This window comes from Elgaria multicarinata, chromosome 9 (assembly GCF_023053635.1).
Source record: "Elgaria multicarinata webbii isolate HBS135686 ecotype San Diego chromosome 9, rElgMul1.1.pri, whole genome shotgun sequence".
Taxonomy (NCBI): Eukaryota; Metazoa; Chordata; class Lepidosauria; order Squamata; family Anguidae; genus Elgaria; species Elgaria multicarinata.
In genome coordinates this window covers 85,418,234-85,437,077 of record NC_086179.1, presented here as the reverse complement: position 1 = coordinate 85,437,077, position 18,844 = coordinate 85,418,234, and the positions used below count along the sequence as shown (strand labels likewise).

Genomic DNA, 18,844 nt, shown 5'->3' with positions numbered 1-18,844 from the left:
TGAGAACTGAGTTCAAGTTCATGACCAGTGATCAGCTTCTTAAGGAAATGTTTGCTAATTATTAATCAACTGATCAAAAATGTGCAGTGGCTATAATATGGAGGACTGATTAATCAAGTAAGAAAAAAGGCATTCCTCTCCTCCGCCCCAAGATCTTAAAACAAGGACGTATGTAGACTACATGTTTTACATATTAAAAAAACAACAACTGAGAAATCAGAAGATAGAAGAGGGAAATAAACATTTGGAGCTTTTCTGTTAATCTGCTGTATCTACTTTTAGTTTTGTTGTAGAACTGGGGTCCATTTGCTTCCCTGAGGAGCATTTCCTTTCCTGATTCTTACTACAGAACCTCTAGGTGGCATTATGGTATAGCAAAATAGTGCAAGTACACAAGAGGAAATTGTGCTTTCTTTCACTTTCACAATTAGATGCTGTATTTTTTCTGTTCGAAAAAAACTTTCCAAAAAGGCTGGTTAGACGCAAAAGTGAAACTGGAAGGTCATGACATCATCCAAAGAATCCGTAAACAACCTGAGTACGGAAATTACAGAAGATGTTGCTTCTCCCCAACTTCTAGTCATCTGACATCTACTGTTTCTGACTATGGAGGTTGCATTTAGATACTACATCCAATCGCCACCTATATTTCATGAATTTGTCTACTCTTCTTTTAAACCCATTCAGACTGGAATCTACATTAGTTCAACAAATAGGGCATTCCCAATCCTGTGTTTGTCTCATAACATTAACACAGCTGAGTTATGTAAAAAGACAAAAACTTTATGACAGAAACTAGAGGGTTACCTCATCAGAAAAGGAGATATTTTTATTCCAGTCTGATACTCTTTCTTTTTTCAATGCACTGAAATTACCACACACCCCTTGGTTTGTAATCCAGGAAAACAAAAGAAGGAAATACAAGACACATATTAATCAGAGCATTTCTAGAGAAAGAGCATTTTCCGAAGGCACATCAGAAGGCACTGATGGGTCTTTATAGATTAATAGTGATGCAGCTGAATACACATCATGCTCTGTGGCAGGCTTTTCTAGTGAAATAAAATACAAGCTGTATTTTATCTTCCCTGGTGATGATAGGAGATCTTTGCTAGTTTTTCTATTGGTGCTGCATCCCGTCTAACGCTTTTTGTGCTGTAAATTGATTTTACAATATTTGTATCAATAGCAGTCTACAACAGATTACTTTGTTCTTTAGTACTGAGACATTGGCCTTACCTCATGATCAGCACGAAAGATTTGTGATGAAGTGTGTGTGTGGGTATCACATTAACTGGCAAAGTTGCAAAGGGAAAAATATTCTAACAAATTTAAAAAGTTGACCTCCCCACCACCTTGCATATATATATTTATAAAATTACTGTGTGTCTTATCTCAATTAAATCCCAAAATAAAATAACTATAATAGAAAATTGATGATGTCTGAAACATATTCTTTATTACGTTAATGTACTGTCCTTCCTTCAGTGTTGTGCATTTGGGGTTATCCCATTTTATCTTTGCAGCAAATTACCTACCTCAGTGGGCTTCATGACTGAATAGAAATTTCAAGCTAGATCTTCCCAGTTCAAGAGTGAATTGACTCATTGGCCCTGTTCAGAAGACACCTTAAACCACGGTGGTTAAGGCTTTTTTGTTAACAAAAAAGCCTTAACCACCGTGGTTTAAGGTGTCTTCTGAACAGGGCCTTTTATATATCATTTAGCATTGGCACATTGGTTTGCCCAGGGCTGCCCCAAGACATTTTGCTGCTTGATGTGGAGGACCAGGTGGGTGTCCCTCTTCATCACCGCCATTCCATGTACAGAAACTTACTGGACTGGCTGGCAATTGAATCTTTCTTGAACCGTGGCGAGAGGCACACATTCTCCGCTGCATCCAAGCACAGGAGGCTGGCATAGTGGGAATAGTCTGTGTGAAAATGCAGCTCTGTCTTTTAACAGAGGGCAACCGCTGAGTGGCTCAGGTGAAATAGCTGGGAGGCTACACACACACACACACACACACACACACACACACACACACACACCCCACAGCGTTTGCTGACTAAGACAACCGCCTCACTCTGCCAAATGGCAGAACCAACCCTGACTCTGTCCTCTGACAAGAGCAGAAAAGGTACTAACTGAAATACACAGGAAGCAGGGAAAACTGGAGAATTTCTAGAAGAGGTACTTTCAACTTTTTATGTTGCACTAGCAGAATTTAGCAAATGTATTATATTATTGCTTTATTTATGGCAGCACCATTTAACTTTATTTCTTAATAAGTTACCCCATGGGCTTCTCCACATTGAAGCAAAAATCCTAGTCTTACTGGGGTTTCTTCCTCCTGAGTCTTTGCAGGATTACAATTGGCGCAAAACACATGCTTCCCCCCACTTTTTTTTTGAGCCATTTGCTTTGTGGGCAAGTTCCATGTGTTCCATTGATACAACCAGTAGATGGCGCAGTGATATTGCACAATTCCAGAAATATTACTGCATTTTTGCAAGTTAAAAAATGGTGGAATAAAGCTTAAAAATGATGAGAGAGGCACCGAAGGTTGACGAAGTTGTGAAAAGGACCCCAAACTTCCATAACTGACCGATGGATGCTTGATAAAAGCCTCGTGTGAAGAAGGCTTATGTCATTAATAGTATCTGGCCAGGTGAAGAGAAGCTCCTGCTCTTTGATACTAACATTTTGTGTTACCTGGGCCTGGAGCTCCTGGGAAGATGCATCTAGAGCAAGATGACTATTCCTCTGTAGCCATTACTGGCCCAGAAAGAAAAAGAGCAGCAAGAAAGCTAGGGAGAGACTTCTTGCATCACTGTTTCCCCAGCAGCTCCAACAACCTCCCCAGCACCAAGAATTCTGAGAGCCATGAACCCTTGATACCATCTGCCCAGGCAAGGAGATCAAACAAAACTTAGCGAAAACTTCAGAAGATGTTTCAGGACTGTTTTAACTGTTGCCGAATGTTCCTTTATAAATCACTTTTAGAACCTTTGTTTTAAAGGTAATAAATAATCCATTTTTTTTTAAAAAAAAGAGATGCCTAAGCCATTGCTATTAAAACAAAAACAACACCAACGGATCAAGACCAAAAGACACACCTCGATGGGCTCATCACTTCCTTTCGTCTGACCTTCCCCCAGCTGTCCGCTCTCGTAACTGCTGCTCTTTTCAACCCAAAGTTCAGATTTTTCTACAGTAAGCCTTAACTGGTCGAGGTCAGCTTTAATTTGCTTGTAGTTGTCCACGTCTTGATTAGACACCAGCAGCTGAACCTGTCAATACCCAGAATTTCACAAACGTTTTACTGTACGAACAGCAGACATTATGATGGTTCCATTCAACTCTTTGATTTCATCTGTTAGAAAGACCTCACCTTTCAGCAGATATTAGTAATTGGAAGCAAAGTATTTACAACTAAAAGCAAAAGAAATCAGAGGGCTGGTTCACACATGCATGTACATCACTTGATCTCATCAATTGATTACTCAGCACTTGATAACTTGCAGCTGAACACTGTTTGAGATGACGTCAAAATTTCCTCTTAACCATGATGTTCTGATGAACGGTGGCTTACATGCAATTCAGCACTTGATGGTGCAGTTATCCAGTGATCAACATTCATGAGTAGGGAAGTTCTAGGATTTTGTTAGGTCCACATTTGGAAGCAAACCGGCCTCATTCACACACAACATGAACTAATGAGCAGACTGTAACACACTTATCCTTCCAAACCTGCACGTCTCCAAATATTATGATGCAGTTTTTGGCATAAAAAGCACAGCAAAATGTGACTAAAATGCATATTTTTATCACAAAGTATGTATTAATGCATATTTCACCATAATACGTGTACAAATTGATGTGCTATACTGTCATGGTCTGAAAATTGTCTGACCTGTCCATCCCTATGCATGAATCAACAAGTTCAAAAATGAAGATACTGGGTGTGAACTTTATTGTAGTGAAATAGCATAGCAATGTATCCTTTTAATTGATGTTGTGACATGGAAGAAAAATGATACCCAAAGAATGCATGTACTCCAAATCTGAACAGTGACAGCAAAAATGATACATTTTGAACTTTAAACAGAGTTCGGAAGTTATTAGGAAAACCTTTGAAAGTAATAATTTTAGGAATCTGGTAAGAAAATGAATAAAAGTAATTTTAGGAGGTAAATACATTGTTATACATGGTGGGGAGGAATAACCTCATTATGCCTCTGAAAAATTAATCAAAAAAGAAAAAATGGTAATTCCCCCTTCTTATTATTTTTGGTATGGGGAAACTGCTGTTTTCTCTCCTTATTCAACTAATTTTACAGAAATACATTCACATCTCTCTTTGAACAATTGAGGTTATTTTATCCATAATGAATTAGCATACGTGACTTCCTAAGGTGACTTGCATTTTGTTCATTTTCTGACCAGATATCTGAAATGTCTTTCTTTCTTTCTTTCTTTCTTTTTTTCTTTCTTAAGAAACAATTGATGATGTTTGTAGCAAAGCGAAAAAGTGGAGTTTTCTTTTAAAGCAAACATCTTTCTTCAAAAGGTTTTCCTCATAGCGTCCTAATTTCTTACCATCTGCAAAACTGGCTACTAGGCTGTCTGCGTGCAGAGATTGTTAATGAAGATGTTAAGTGAAACTGAAATTGACATTTATCCCTACACTAACAATATAAGCACTGTGAGAAAAATCAGTATAAAGCAGTATAAAATGATAACATTGCATAACACCAAATAGTCCTTCACCGTAGACATCTGCTACAATTTAGGGGAGAAAGATCACTTTTCACAAATGAAATGTCAGCTATTACACCACTGTAAGCTGCTTCTCCCTAATAACACAGATCCTTGTTTTGTTAAAGAATTGATAGATGTCTCCATAATTTAAGGTTTCTAAAAATAACTTCTGCACCAAGGTAATTCAAATTCTGTGATGTGAAAAAAGCAATTTCTTCAACCAGTATAAACATTTCAGTTTAACCAAATTTGTATCACTGTGCATAATTTATTTTGCAATGTTTACTATTTGCACAGCTAAATCCTTGAGGAGCAAGTAGCCTCACCTTCTGACTACTGCAAATCTCATTCAGCATTCTGAAATTTAATCAGGATGGGCCACACATATGTGTATACACACTCTATGTGTGTATGTTCTGTGTTTTAGAATTTAAAATTTTGTATACTTGTTTTTATCTCAATTTTAGAATTTCTGTAAGCTGCCCAGAGAGCCCTGGCTATGGGAGCGGTGTATAAATGCAATAAATAAATAAATAAATACATAAATAAATAAATATTTTGTGTGTGTTTTTGCAAATATAAAGGCAAAGAAGTTGCTTTAAAAACAAAGCTAAGAGATTTTTAGGGAGTTGAACATTATAGCCAGTCCCACATTCTGCAGCTTTTCTGAAGCGCCACTGAATCATGGAGTGTACATGCACAGCCTTGGGTACCTCTCATTCACATATAATCATTTCCCACCTTTCTCTAGAGCCCGTTCAGTTTATTTCCCAATTAGATCCTTCTTTCCTCCACAAAAACATGTCAGCCACTCAGCTACTCAGCTGTCATTTAACAGGGAACTGCAGATGCTTATACACCTAATCAGCATAGCCCCATTTTAATAATAGGTAGAAGGTCATTATGCAGCAACTGTCAAATACTAAACAAAAACTTCCCCGCTGTTTGTAGCTTGTGCAAGTTCAGTAGAGGAAAAGCCTAGTACATTGCCTATAAGTGGTATAACCCGGTTTGAACGCTGCACTAAGTGGGCCAGGAGGAGGGGTATGTACAAGCCTCTACTTTTCTCTACTGAAAGGTAACGTCTGACCAGGCACCAGGCCTAAATGAGCAGTTTCCATTGACTCAGGTAAAGGCAATGCATACACATTCTGGTGAAATTTGTATCATTATGAGAAAGGCTTATAGACATAAACCACTAGCAACGTAACGGTACATAAAAGAATAGCCTTTTAAAAAACCAACCCCAACCTAACCCACATTTCCAGGCACACTTGTGGTTATACCTGCTTAAATGCTTGCAAAACTTCTTGGCGTTGGCTGAAATGTTTGAACAGCAGCTGCAGGGCCCCTGAAAGCAAAGGAGGGTAGTCGTGCATGATAAGGTGAATGAGGACTCGCAAAAATGTCCTTCCCCCTTCATCATCCAGCTGCACTGCATTTTTTTCTTTTCTGCACAAACACAAAAGCAAACGGAGACTCTGGTGATAATAAAGCATTAGAAAGTTGCCCTGTTCTGTCGTTAGGTTCCTGGGAGAACTCTCCATCCGGCATGCATCTCGGTGCCTTGACCACTTCTTCCTCTCACCACAGAGACAAAGTAATAATGAAAATATATATATGAGGCTCAACTCAAGGAATTTGTCAGCAGGCCCCATGCACCTTCGTGACCTAGAGAGACAATACAGGCTTAGCCAGCCTTACATAACTGCTGCCTCAGGTTTGGTCCCTCAGTCAGACAATGTTGCTGCTGTAGAGACTTCTGTGCCTTGTCTTTCTTCGTCGGGGCTGCTTGGAACCTGACCATTGCAACATCTTTCACCATGTACCTCTTACTAGGTCCTCCCCAACCTGGCACCTTCCAGATATTTTGAACTTCAACCTTCAAGATATTTTGGACCCTTCAGCACCAGCCAGCATGGCTAATGGTCAGGAATGCTGGTAGTTGCAATTAAAAACATCTGGAGGGCAGCAGGTTAGGGAAGGCAGCTCCAACCCCTCTGATCCTTGTTTGCTACCCAGCAACTTATACCCTGACAGCAGAAGTTGGTGGGGCCAGGCAGTGGTCAGGGACCTGACCCATAAAGGAAACTAGCACCACCCTTACTTACTGCAGAGCCCTCCAACGTGGTTGGACGTTGCACTGAGAACTCCTTTATGGGGGCATAACTTGCTTTGTTCATGCACCCTCAATGGCTGTGCCTCCAAGTGCCAGTAACTCATATGGAAGCCTCCTAGGCCAATATTTATTTAGTCGGTCAATTTGCTAGCCACACGTCAGCATAACCCCCCAGGGTAGTGTACAATTAAAAGAATAAGATAAAATAGTAAGAATAAACTAATACACTCAAAACAACCCCATCATCAAAGTTGCCCAGGGGCTGTCATGGAGATAAAGCCAGCACCAGCTAAAGCAGCCTTCCTCAACCTGGGGCGCTCCAGATGTGTTGGACTGCATCTCCCAGAATGCCCCAGCCAGCTGGCTGGGGCATTCTGGGAGTTGTAGTCCAACACATCTGGAGCACCCCAGGTTGAGGAAGGCTGAGCTAAAGGGACAGGAAAAATTGCTTAATCCTAAACATGTTTTCTCAGACATAAATCCCACACTGTTCTACGGGACTTGCTTCCTAGGAATAAAACCTGGGGAGTGTAAATCAAAGGAGTTCCATCCTGTTTACATTTACACAGGATTCAATTTCAACACCCTCTGCTCTTTTAATTTAAAAACAAAACACCAATCATGTAAGAGAATAGACAGCTCAGCCCCAAAGCAAATATGTACGAACCAAATAAAAAGATGTGCTTGAACCTGACATTGCAAACATGTTCATGTACATCTCACAAAAATACCAACTTCATTCCAAGAGTACCAGAAAGAAATGTCAATTTCAGTCTTTCCCCTCTCAACTGGGATCCAGAGAACCTGGTCCAGGTGCCCAGAACACCACAGGCCACATAGCAAAACCAATATTGAAATAGGCTCAAGTTACAGGAAGCCAGATTCCGGCTGGACATCAGGAAAAACTTCCTGACTGTTAGAGCAGTATGGCAATGGGACCAGTTACCTAGGGAGGTTGTGGGCTCTCCCACACTTGAGGTCTTCAAGAGGCAGCTGGACAGCCATCTGTCAGGGATGCTTTAAAGTGGATTCCTACATTGAGCAGGGGGTTGGACTCGATGGCCTTATAGGCCCCTTCCAACTCTACTATGATTCTGTGATCTATGAAATATAAGAGACCTCCCAAAGCAAGTTCTGGAAGGTTCCAGGTATTAGCATATAAATCAACATCATGTGTTTGCCCCAAGTAGAAAGGGGAGGAGGAAACAGGAGGGATAAGAGCAGGTGTGTAGGGTCAAAAGAAAGAAAAATGCTTGTACAAATATGGTCTTTGTCTTTCTGTAAATCTGGTTCAGGTTCATTTGAATGATGCAGATAGTAGTACTTCTTTACCACAGGGCAGGGCAGGAATGAAATATATACTAAGATGGCAGAGGCAGGTAGTTTAACATTAGATGCTGGGTAATTCAAAGGCTAAGACAATGCAAGGATCAGGAAAACCTCATGGTGGTGAATGTTCACAATTTCGATAGGGTTGCCAGCTCAGACTTTGGGCATTGCGTTTCTTGGATATTATAGACGACACATTGTGCAAATAGGCACATCTAGAAAGCTTTTGACCTACTGGAAGCTACCATGCTTCAAGGTTGTATCAGTCATAAAAGGTTTGTAAAGCATACAGCAGATTCAAAATTCTACCCTCGAGAAACAGTCACCGTACATTCATAAACTGCTAGAGCAGGCAGGAGGCAGTGCAAAGATTAAACAGGAAGTATTGGTTAGCATTACAAAGCAGGACGACAAAAAACGGTGGGTCAAGTGCAAACAGAATGATTGGAAACATTTCAGAAGCATTTCAGTGCTTACCTGCCAGCAAACATAGTTTCTGCTTGAGCGGCAATTTCATCTATGTCAGGAACAACTGCTACAAAAGAACATAAAGCAGATTGGGGCAGAGTCAGCACTACAAAAAATGACCACACTCCCCCCCTTATTTTGTGCTAGAAGCAAATAATCAGCAGTAACTGATATTACTCAGAAAAAGGGGTCAACAACACGATTAAACTCCTCACCCAAGGTTAACAACTTCCTCACTAGCTCTTTGGCCACAATATCTCCTGGATGCACGACTACGGCACACACACATAGTAAACAGTCAATAGCAAAAGGAAAACTGAATTGCACGTTACTGAAATAATACAGGCCAGTTACATTCCATTCTTCAACGTCTGTTCAGAAAATACTCAACCCCAACCTGGAACCTGCATGTCTCAGATAAAAGGACATAGGGAACAGATCTTGGACACCTCCTCTCCAAGCGGAGGTGTGTTTATTCAAGCACAGGGTCTCCCTGACTCCATTATCTAACTTTCCATTACAGAGCCAGAGATTCCATGTTCAAATAAATGTGGTAGCTATTATGTTCTCGGTACAATTGGGAAGGTGGGTCAGAGAGCAGGTGTGTGAGTCCCAAGGCACATTCTCAATTTCCTCACACGTACAAGAGGGTGAACGTTGCAAAGAATTCTCCTGGACTTCATTTCCTCAAGTCTGAGTTTCTAGCGCTTTTGTTTAAGCGACTTGGTGAGTGCATGTCCACGCTTCATTTCAACACTTATTTAAAAATGAATCATTGCTATTTTGAATTATTCTGCTTAAGCCACAGTACCTGAGGTAATAGCTGGTGAGTCAGGTGGAGATGCTAAAGAACTATCAACAGTTTCATTGCTCTCCCCAAATTCCTTCTTGTAAATCGACAGCATGTAGGATATTCTGTAGTCAAGTCGAACACTAAGAATGAACTATAAGGCAAGAGGATGACATACCACACACGTGAGCCTCTTTGGTGGGGGGGGGGGTTTCAGCAACATTTGAAGATTATTATGTTTATCAAATCAAAGTTATTATTATTGCATTAAAAGATATTTAACAAAAAGCATTTATCATTTCAAAAACTATGCTTTTTAAAGAGCATACATAATTTCTGAAAAATATAATTACTGATATTGCTGTAGGAATTACGTTAGAGCCCAGCCTTCTACCGGTCACATAAAATGGACACAGAAGTTCTAACTTTAATGCAAACTGACAACTGATGAGTTGTCCTTGTGCACGAGCCAAAACCCTTCTCTGCAGCTCAACCAATGGAGACTCCCCTATCTTGAAAGGAAGGACAGTCACTGGTGAGATTGCCAAAGCAGAGCAGCGTGGGCTTTTTCACCACTCTTGCCAAGCAGCTCTGTACCCGATCATCACAACCCACAATAAAATCGGTTTCTCAGGTTCGGATGATACAACAAGCCATTGTGGGGGGAAATAACTCTGCAACAAGCCATGGGTTCCCATCATGGCTTGTTTCCAAAAAAATAAGCCACCCTATGGAAAGTGCTCTGGGTTCAGAAGAGACGGCAATTAACCATGGCTGGCTGCCCATGATGGGTTGTCATATCGTGCGAACCAAGTCATTGTTAGTGCTTTGGCTGTATTTTACATTTTAGAGTGAGATCCTTACCTGTAAAATCTCAATGATTTTTAACTTGGTGTCCATCACAGTGACATCTTCACTCTCTACAATGTTAGCTTGTTTGCTTGGGTGGACACTTGGGGGTATGTCAGGTGCAGAAATAGGAAAGATAGAACCTCTGCTGAGGACCATTTGAGTCATCATTTCTCCCACACCATGAATGGTTCTCATAACATTGTTTCCTGTAAATAAGAAATATAAAACAGAAATTTGTTACTTTGATAGGAAAACCCCATGTTGGGTGTCATATGACTGATAAAGCAGGGTATGTATTTAAATATAAATCTGGAATAGTATGACTTCATTAATAAAAAGGCCCAATAATCCAAGCATATCTACAAAGGAAAAATGATTTTTTTTCTCCCCCAGTCTACCTGTTGGGTTAAATCAGGTTTTCTTTTTAGCTCTCTAAATAAAAATGTCCAACCCCCAATTCTTCCAGAACAGAATGCATCGCAAACCAATTCAAGAAATAAAAGGCAAGATTTTCCTTCTGCTGCTAGTCCTGGCACGTGCATTTCACCTGAATCCAAGAAAGGAGCACTTCAAAAGCATTTTCTGCACTCAGTTTAGCTTAGGCCTTCAAAGGCTTTCAGTAAGGATGGTAAACTACATGGTCCTTTGATAGCTACTCCAAACTTGAACTAATTTCTTGAAATAAGAGAGAGGCAACTCAATCATCTCCAGGCTAATCACCTACCTTAGAGTAAATGTCTATATTCTCCATGGTTATTAATTATTTGGTGTGAGGTGGCAAGCCCTTCTCCTACCACACATGGCAATGTCATATAATAATGTTAGTAAATACATAAAGCAGAAATCATTATTGTTTCCCAAACATACATAAAGACCTGGAAGAAGCACTGTACATGCACAGTTAGATATGAGTATTTCTGGCCAGTCAGTCATGTTACCATAGGGGCTGGCAACACCACAGAATCAATGCACCCCTTGAAATCATACTTATGGTCCTCATCTCTAAAGAGAGAAAGTAAACACTGTACAGGCATAGCTATTCTAAAGATTTTTTTTAAAAAATGGCATAAAGGGCTGAAGAACACTTAAAAGCCCCATTCAGAAGACACCTTAAACCATGGTTTTAACCATGGCGGTTAAGCTAGAAAGCCAGGCTGTGTTCAGAAGTCACCTTAAACCACAGCTTTAACTATGGTGAATAAAGCAAAAAGCCTTATTCATCGTGGTTAAAGCCATGGTTTAAGGTGTCTTCTGAACACGGCCTGGCTTTCTGGCTTAACCACCGTGGTTAAAGCCATGGCTTCAGGTGTCTTCTGAACGGGCCCAGATACTCCTTGAAGTCTTGTGTATTCTTCATTTTCAAGTTGCAGTTATATGTCAATTACTTTGGTGCTTTTCTTGTTTTATTGTAATACAAACACCAAAACATATATTTTAGTTTTGCAAATAATATCCTTTATCACTCTTCCTCTCTACTATTCATGAATTTAACATTTTGCAAATGAAAACAAGTACACTGCACTGTTTTCATTTTAAGTGAATATGACAGCTATCAGGAGAAACGTGAACCAATTCCATAGTCTAATAGTGAGCTAGGCCATAACTTCAGGCATATATTTTCCTAAAAATTCAGGAGGCACAATCCTGCATGCTTCTTATTGCCAACCAGAATCTTGTTTCTAAATTATTATAAACTTGGAGACTTTCAATAGTCAGTAGTTTCCTAACCGAAGTGGATTGTATTTTTCCAATTAAGAGCAAATCTACATATTCAGAAAAAAACCACATTGTAGCACATTGATTTCCATGGAAAAGTATTATGACAAGGAGAAGGATTCTAGCCTTTCTCTTCAGTATGTTAGTTTTCTCAATGAATGGATTTTGTTTTACCTGGGAAACATTTAAGTACATAACCTTACCCCCACCTTCTGCATTGTAACATGATGCTCCTTTATACTGAGTCAGATTGTTGCATTTAACTCTACAGTTTTATTCTGTCTGGGACTCTAAAAAGTTTTAGGCAGAGGCCTTTCCCACCATGCTACCCAAAATTCCTTTATTATTTATTTATTTCATTTATATCCCACCTTTTTTCCTCCAAGGAACCCAAGGTGGCATACATAATCCTTCTCCTCCTCTCCATTTTATCCTCACAACAACAACCTTGTGAGGTGGTTGGGCTGAGAGTCTCTGACTGGCCCAAAGTCACCCAGTGGGTTTCTATGGCCGAGTGGGGACTAGAAACCATCTCCCAACTCCCAGCCCAACACCTTAGAATCATAGAATAGTGGAGTTGGAAGGGTCCAACCCTTTTCCACTACACCACTCTGGCTTTTAACTGGAGTTTCTAGGGATGGAATATCAGACCCAAAGCATATGTTACTTTAGAGACACAGCTAGCAGTTACATATTTTTTTGCTCTAAAGTAAGTGCATGGAACCCATATGGATGACTCTAGCTTGGTGGATTGAGTCACCTAGCTCCCACTGCTGTCCCAATCCAGATTGGGGATCTAGCACCCAATTTATATTGCCAAATAGTGATGTGTTAATAGAAATAGATCACTATTTGGCAATATATGTTGTAGGCATAGGTCCCCTGATCTGGATTGGGATTGCAGCAGGGGGTTAAAAGCTCCTTACCTCCCATGCTAAGGTCCTGATCCAGATCGGGGAAGCTGTGTTTGCTCTAGAGTAAAAAGGAATGTTTGCTTTGCCCTTTAGCCATTCTGCACATGCACGTGCTATACCACTGACCTATGGCCCTACCAATTGGATGTACCATTGTCGTTAATTGTGCAAGTGTTTACAAATAAATCCTGAAACCTTCAAAGGACAATGAGAAGCTTATCCCTGTAGTATCTCTTATCAAGCCAGATATTACTTTTCCACACAAGGAAATGAATGGGTAGAATGGACAACCATATTCTCAGGTTTGCCACCATTTTTCTTTCAGGATTCCTGTGCCTTAAACATAACATACAGAAGCTCCACCTGTTGAACATCTGTCTATCACATAGTAACTTTGCCAGCAAAAGGTGGCAAGCTCACAAATCCTTCCTCTATGAATATTAAAGGATACAGTAAAAAGCAACACTGAAGTTAATAGGGGAATCTAAATTAAAGAAGGTTAAAACCCTTCTATTTAAATTTTTACATTGCATTTGATTAATGCAGCTGAGAAGAGTTTTAGTAAGGGAACAAAACCGCTTAATTAATTTCTGCATTTGAAGTTGAAATGGGTTATGACTATCCTTACCAAGATATAGTTGATAACAGTCAAAAACACCAACGAGAGTCAAAGTAATAAGTGTATGAATCTTAGACAGGGCCTTAACAAATTACAAGACTCGGGGCAATTATATTTCAAATTAACATGGTGCAGGTGTAGAAAAATGCTACTGGAGGGAAACAGACCTGGCAGTTATAACAGTTATGGATTTTTCCCCTTCCCAAAAGGAACCTGAAATATTTTACAAAGCAGGACCCACAATTGAAATGCAACCGAGCTGCTTTGAGGAAGGCAAACTATTCAGCATACAAGGATCAAATGATGAGCAGCAACAATTGCCTTTAGGAGGGGACACGTATCCCCATCCATGTGAAAAAGTGCAGAGCCCAGATGAGCACTGTAATCCAGAGGAAGATGTATATGCAGATACACAGCTGTGTCTGCAAAAATTGTGCAAGTGTTATTCCACACACAGAAATCTTGCGTGCTGATTAGGGGTACATCCCTGCAAACCAAGAATACACAACGGGAGATTCCCCTCTCCAGCATAGCTCTTCTGTTTCATTTCTAAACAGCAATCACCCTTGAATTGTGTAGTAACTTTTAGCTTTGTGTGAGGTTTTTTTTTAACCTGAGAGGTGGGGGTAGGGGGAAATGATTCTTTAAAAAAAAATCATGTAATGCAGCACAGAAAGGAGGAGGCAGTTAGGAGAAGTAGCAGGCACAAGAAGGCTAAGTCCCAATTTTTATTTTTATTATAAATATTGTACTATAAACAAGAAACAAATATTACGAGATCTCCCACAAACATACGTTAATGTGTGGGCCGGATGGCAGCCATAATTTCAAATTCCAAATCAGTACACTCTCTCCTACCATGTCATTCTGCTGCCCTATATAGTGCCCTATTCACTGCTGGAGATAAATAAAGGTTAATTAGCTGTAATTGTAGTCTATTTCACCAATGTACAGCACAAATGAAAGGGCGAGATCAGTGTAGATGATTACAGTAATTTAAACTGACTGTAGACTGGCAGGCATTAAAATATGAGAGAGAAGCAGAGAGAGAGAGAAGAGAGAGAATGCTTGACATATTTTGGAAGACAATTGTGTGCCTTCCTTCATTACATCTTATTTCACAGATCTCATCTTCCTACTGAGTATCAGTTTCTGTCACGAAAACTGGAGCACACAGGCTCATTTAATTTGGCACAATTCGTAATGCCTGCGTGCTACATCCTATGCTAGGAAAAACTCAAAGGTTGTTTTTTGGATAGTTTCTTGTGATTGACATCAGCTCCAGTTTTTGTCAACTCAAAATTAGACATGCTGGAGACGTTCCCTGGGGTCAGGCCCAGAAAAAAAAAGCTTTGAGAACTTGGTAATGCCTTACCTCAAAGGAAAGCTGAACATTAGCAGCCCTCAAATTCTCCAGCTTGGATTAAAGTCTGACCCAGAGAAAACTTCCCAGGCTGAGCCCCACTTTGAAGATCTGCTCACAGGAAAACTGCAAAATCCCACCCACTCCCAACAAGGACCCCTTGGACTTGTCTAAGCAGAGAGGTCATTTTTCCAACCCTCAGATCGGCTTGTAAAGCAACCTATGTTTTTCCCCAATTTAGCAAGGAAGAACTCAGATAGGTTCCAAGCTGATCCAGGGTGAGTAGAGCACAGTTTTCCCATCTATACTAAAAAGGAACTGGAAAAGAATTCACAAAAGACATAGCAAGTGTGGCATCAGCCTTGGAAATAAATCCACTAGCACAAAATAAATCCACAAAAGTTTCTAGCACAAAAAGTTACTAGCACAAAAGTTACTTCGCAGCTCACCTCCACACCCATACATTAGTTGAATCATTAATAACCTAAAAATTGAAATAAAAAAGAACCGTTTTGTCAAATGTCCTCTGTCTGAGAACCTCCAAGCAATTCCTACTGGCAAAAGAGGAGTGGTGATTTACAGACCTGGGGCACTTCTGCTGATGAGCATCATTGTGCCAGCAGAAGTGCCCCAGGTTTTAGAGCAGAATCCTACACAAATTTGGTGCTGGCTGGGGAACGCTGGGAGTTTTAGGATTTTTTGCTCTCTAAACTTGCCTAGGATAGAGCCCTTAGAAAACTACCTACCAGCATAGAAAACAAAAGTAAACTAAGCTCATGCAAAAACAAAAAGAACAAGAGAATTCTGAAATCATTTCTGAGGTGTTTTTTTTAATGTATTTCTTCAAGGTGTTTTTTATCCTTTATCTTCAGTCAAGAAGGCTCCCGGAGAGGCTTACAAGAATCAATAATTAGACCATTCCTGCCCGCATGCTTACGGTCTTTTTTTTTTTTTTTTAATTTTTTTTATTCATTTTCAACACTATATAAACATAGATAAACATTTCCAAAATATAACTGAAACTAACACAATAAGAAAAAAAATACATCAAATATCTGCTGCATACATATTGAATAATTGTTGAGTACAAATATCAAAAACTATTACATATGCCTTATCACTCTACAACATCTTCATTCTTAACATAAATGTGCACCCCCCACCTCGGGATCATTCTTGAGTCCAAAATCTAATCATTTCTTCTGCTGGTGGTTTCCCACTTCCCTTAGTAAACACGAACACTAGGAACTGTTTCCAGATTCCTTCGAACTCATTTATTTTAGTTACGCCTTTTCTCCACTTAATATTACATGTCAGTTTATCATTAATGGCTATGTCCCATACTACTTTATACCATTCCTCAATAGAATATTCCCCTTGGATCTTCCAGTTCCTAGCTATCATCAATCGTGCTGCAACCAACAAACTCGATATCAGCTCTATAGTTCCTTTTCCACACTTTATATCTTCAAATAGTGACAGCAATGCTATTTTTGGTGTTTGTTCTATTTTCATTCCCACTATTTCTTCAATTTCTGAAAACACCATCTTCCATAATCTTTGTACATATTTGCATTGCCACCACATATGTAAATACGTTCCTTTTTCCCCACATCCTCTCCAACAATTTGCTGAATGTTGATCACTTATCTTATTCAATCTAACCGGGGTTAGGTACCACCTCCATAAAATTTTAAAATAATTCTCCTTTATTCTTACTGATAAACTTCTCAACACTCTTTGTTTCCATAGTCCCTCCCAGCTCTGTCGCCCTATTTGTATCTTCAAATCTGATTCCCAAATCATTTTCTCTGTATTCTCTCTAAACTCCTTCTCTAACAATATTTTATATATTTCACTCATTAATCCTTTTGAAACTATACTACTTCCTTTTCCTTTCTCCTTACTTACTACTAATTCTTCAAACCTCGTCATCTTTCTGCACATTCTATTATCTTTAATCCACTTTTTATTCCATTGCTCTAATTGACCATATTCTAGCCAAGATAGCTTCTTCTCCTTTAACAAATTTTCCATATCTTCTCTTGTTTTAATATCTCTTACCCAATCCTTTAATTTTATTTTATTTTTCTCTTTTAATATTTTACATAATCTACCCTTTAGATCCTCTGGGAAATTCTTTAACATTATTATCGGTGCTAAGGGAGAGTTGCTCGGAAGCAGCTTCCCTTTAAATTTACTCCAAATTTCCCATTGAGTCCTCAGGAGTGGATTATCTATACTTCCAACCCACTTTCTTCCTCCATCTTTAAAAAAAACATTCTCCAGATTCATCTCTACCTTACTTATAATTTTTTCTTCCATCCAATATAAATCTCCTACTCCCATAATTGCTTCTACAACATGTCTTAATCTATTTGCTACGTAGTATAATTTTATGTTTGGGAGACCCATTCCCCCCTTTTTTTGGCTTAGGTACCAATTATTTTTATTCACTCTTGCTCTCTTTTCTCCATTACAATATTTATTAATAATATTTTGCCAACTTTTTATCTCGGTTTCTGATATTTTTATAGGTAACATCCTAAATACAAAATTAATTTTAGCTAATATCTTCATTTTTATCAAAGCTATTCTCCCAAACCAAGATAAATTTAATCTTTTATATTTTTCCAATTTCTCTAGTACCTCCTTCTTTAACCTCGTTAAATTTTCCCTTTCTAAATTCTCTAGATTTTTTGTAATTTTAATTCCCAAATATTTAATCTCGTTCTTAACTTTCAATTTCATTCCCTTAACTTCCCAATCCTTTTCTTCCCTCTTAGTATAGTTAAACAACATCATCTCTGATTTAGACCAATTTATTTTTAACCCTGTAATTTCCTCAAATTCCCTCAACTGATATTTAATTCTTTCTAATTTTCTTAATGGATTCTTAATGGTCAATAAAGTATCATCCGCAAACATGTTTAGCTTTATTTCCCTTACCTCTCCAATTCCTTCTAATTCTTTATCCTCCCTTAGTGCCTTCGCCAAAACTTCCATAACCATTACAAAAAGGACCGGCGAGAGCGGACATCCTTGTCTTGTTCCTCTGGCTAGTCGTATCTTTTCAGTAAGTCCGTCATTTACCACCACTACCGCCGTATTTTGGGAATATAGCTGTTCTATTACATTTTTAAATTTATTTCCAAATCCCAATTTATCTATAATACTCTTTAGTGCCTGCCAGCTCACACAATCAAAAGCTTTAAAAATATCTAATGCCATAATACCTGCCTTAATATTTGCTTTTTTTATTACATTTATTACATTTAAAACTCTACCCACTAAATTATGCATATGTCTTCCTACCACAAACCCACATTGATCTGCTCCTATATATTCTGCCAAGAATTTATTTAATCGTTTGGCCATAATAGATGTAAAAATTTTAGCATCCTGATTTATTAAAGAAATAGGTCTATAAGAATCGGGATTAGTCAAATCTTTATCTGGTTTTGGGATCAGAATTATCACTGAATGTTCCCATGATTCAGGTATCTTCTCTCCTGATAATATCCTATTATAAAGTTCCATTAATTTTGGAACTAGACAATCTTTGAAGACCTTATAATATTCTGGACCCAAACCATCTGCTCCTGGTGATTTACCCACTTTTAACTTATCAATAACCTCTTCAACTTCTCTTTGAGTTATTACTGACTCCATTAACTCCTTATATTCTGATTTTATTTCCTTCTTTATAAACCTTCCAATATACTCCTCCACCTTTTCTTGTTGAATTTCTTTACCCTTGTACAATTCCTGATAAAATTCCTGAAAAATTTTTATTTTAGCTTTCATTGCATGACAATAATTCCCTCGGCTATCTTTCAACGTTTCTATCCCATTCCTCCCTTTTTCTTTTTGTGTGAGCTTGGCAAGCAACCTCGAGTTCTTATCACTAT

General features: G+C 38.9%; 1 protein-coding gene across 1 annotated transcript in view; it reads right to left on the bottom strand.

Moving 5' to 3' along the window:
- ITPR2 (inositol 1,4,5-trisphosphate receptor type 2) overlaps positions 1-18,844 on the bottom strand; it is a 286,514-nt gene that overhangs the window by 171,989 nt on the left and 95,681 nt on the right. Inside the window, exons 22-26 of the mRNA XM_063134243.1 lie at positions 10,334-10,527; positions 9,491-9,623; positions 8,689-8,746; positions 6,050-6,215; positions 3,119-3,292 (exon numbers count right to left, since the gene is read on the bottom strand). Coding sequence (XP_062990313.1) covers positions 3,119-3,292; positions 6,050-6,215; positions 8,689-8,746; positions 9,491-9,623; positions 10,334-10,527 — 725 coding nt within the window. The remainder of the gene's footprint in view (positions 1-3,118; positions 3,293-6,049; positions 6,216-8,688; positions 8,747-9,490; positions 9,624-10,333; positions 10,528-18,844) is intronic.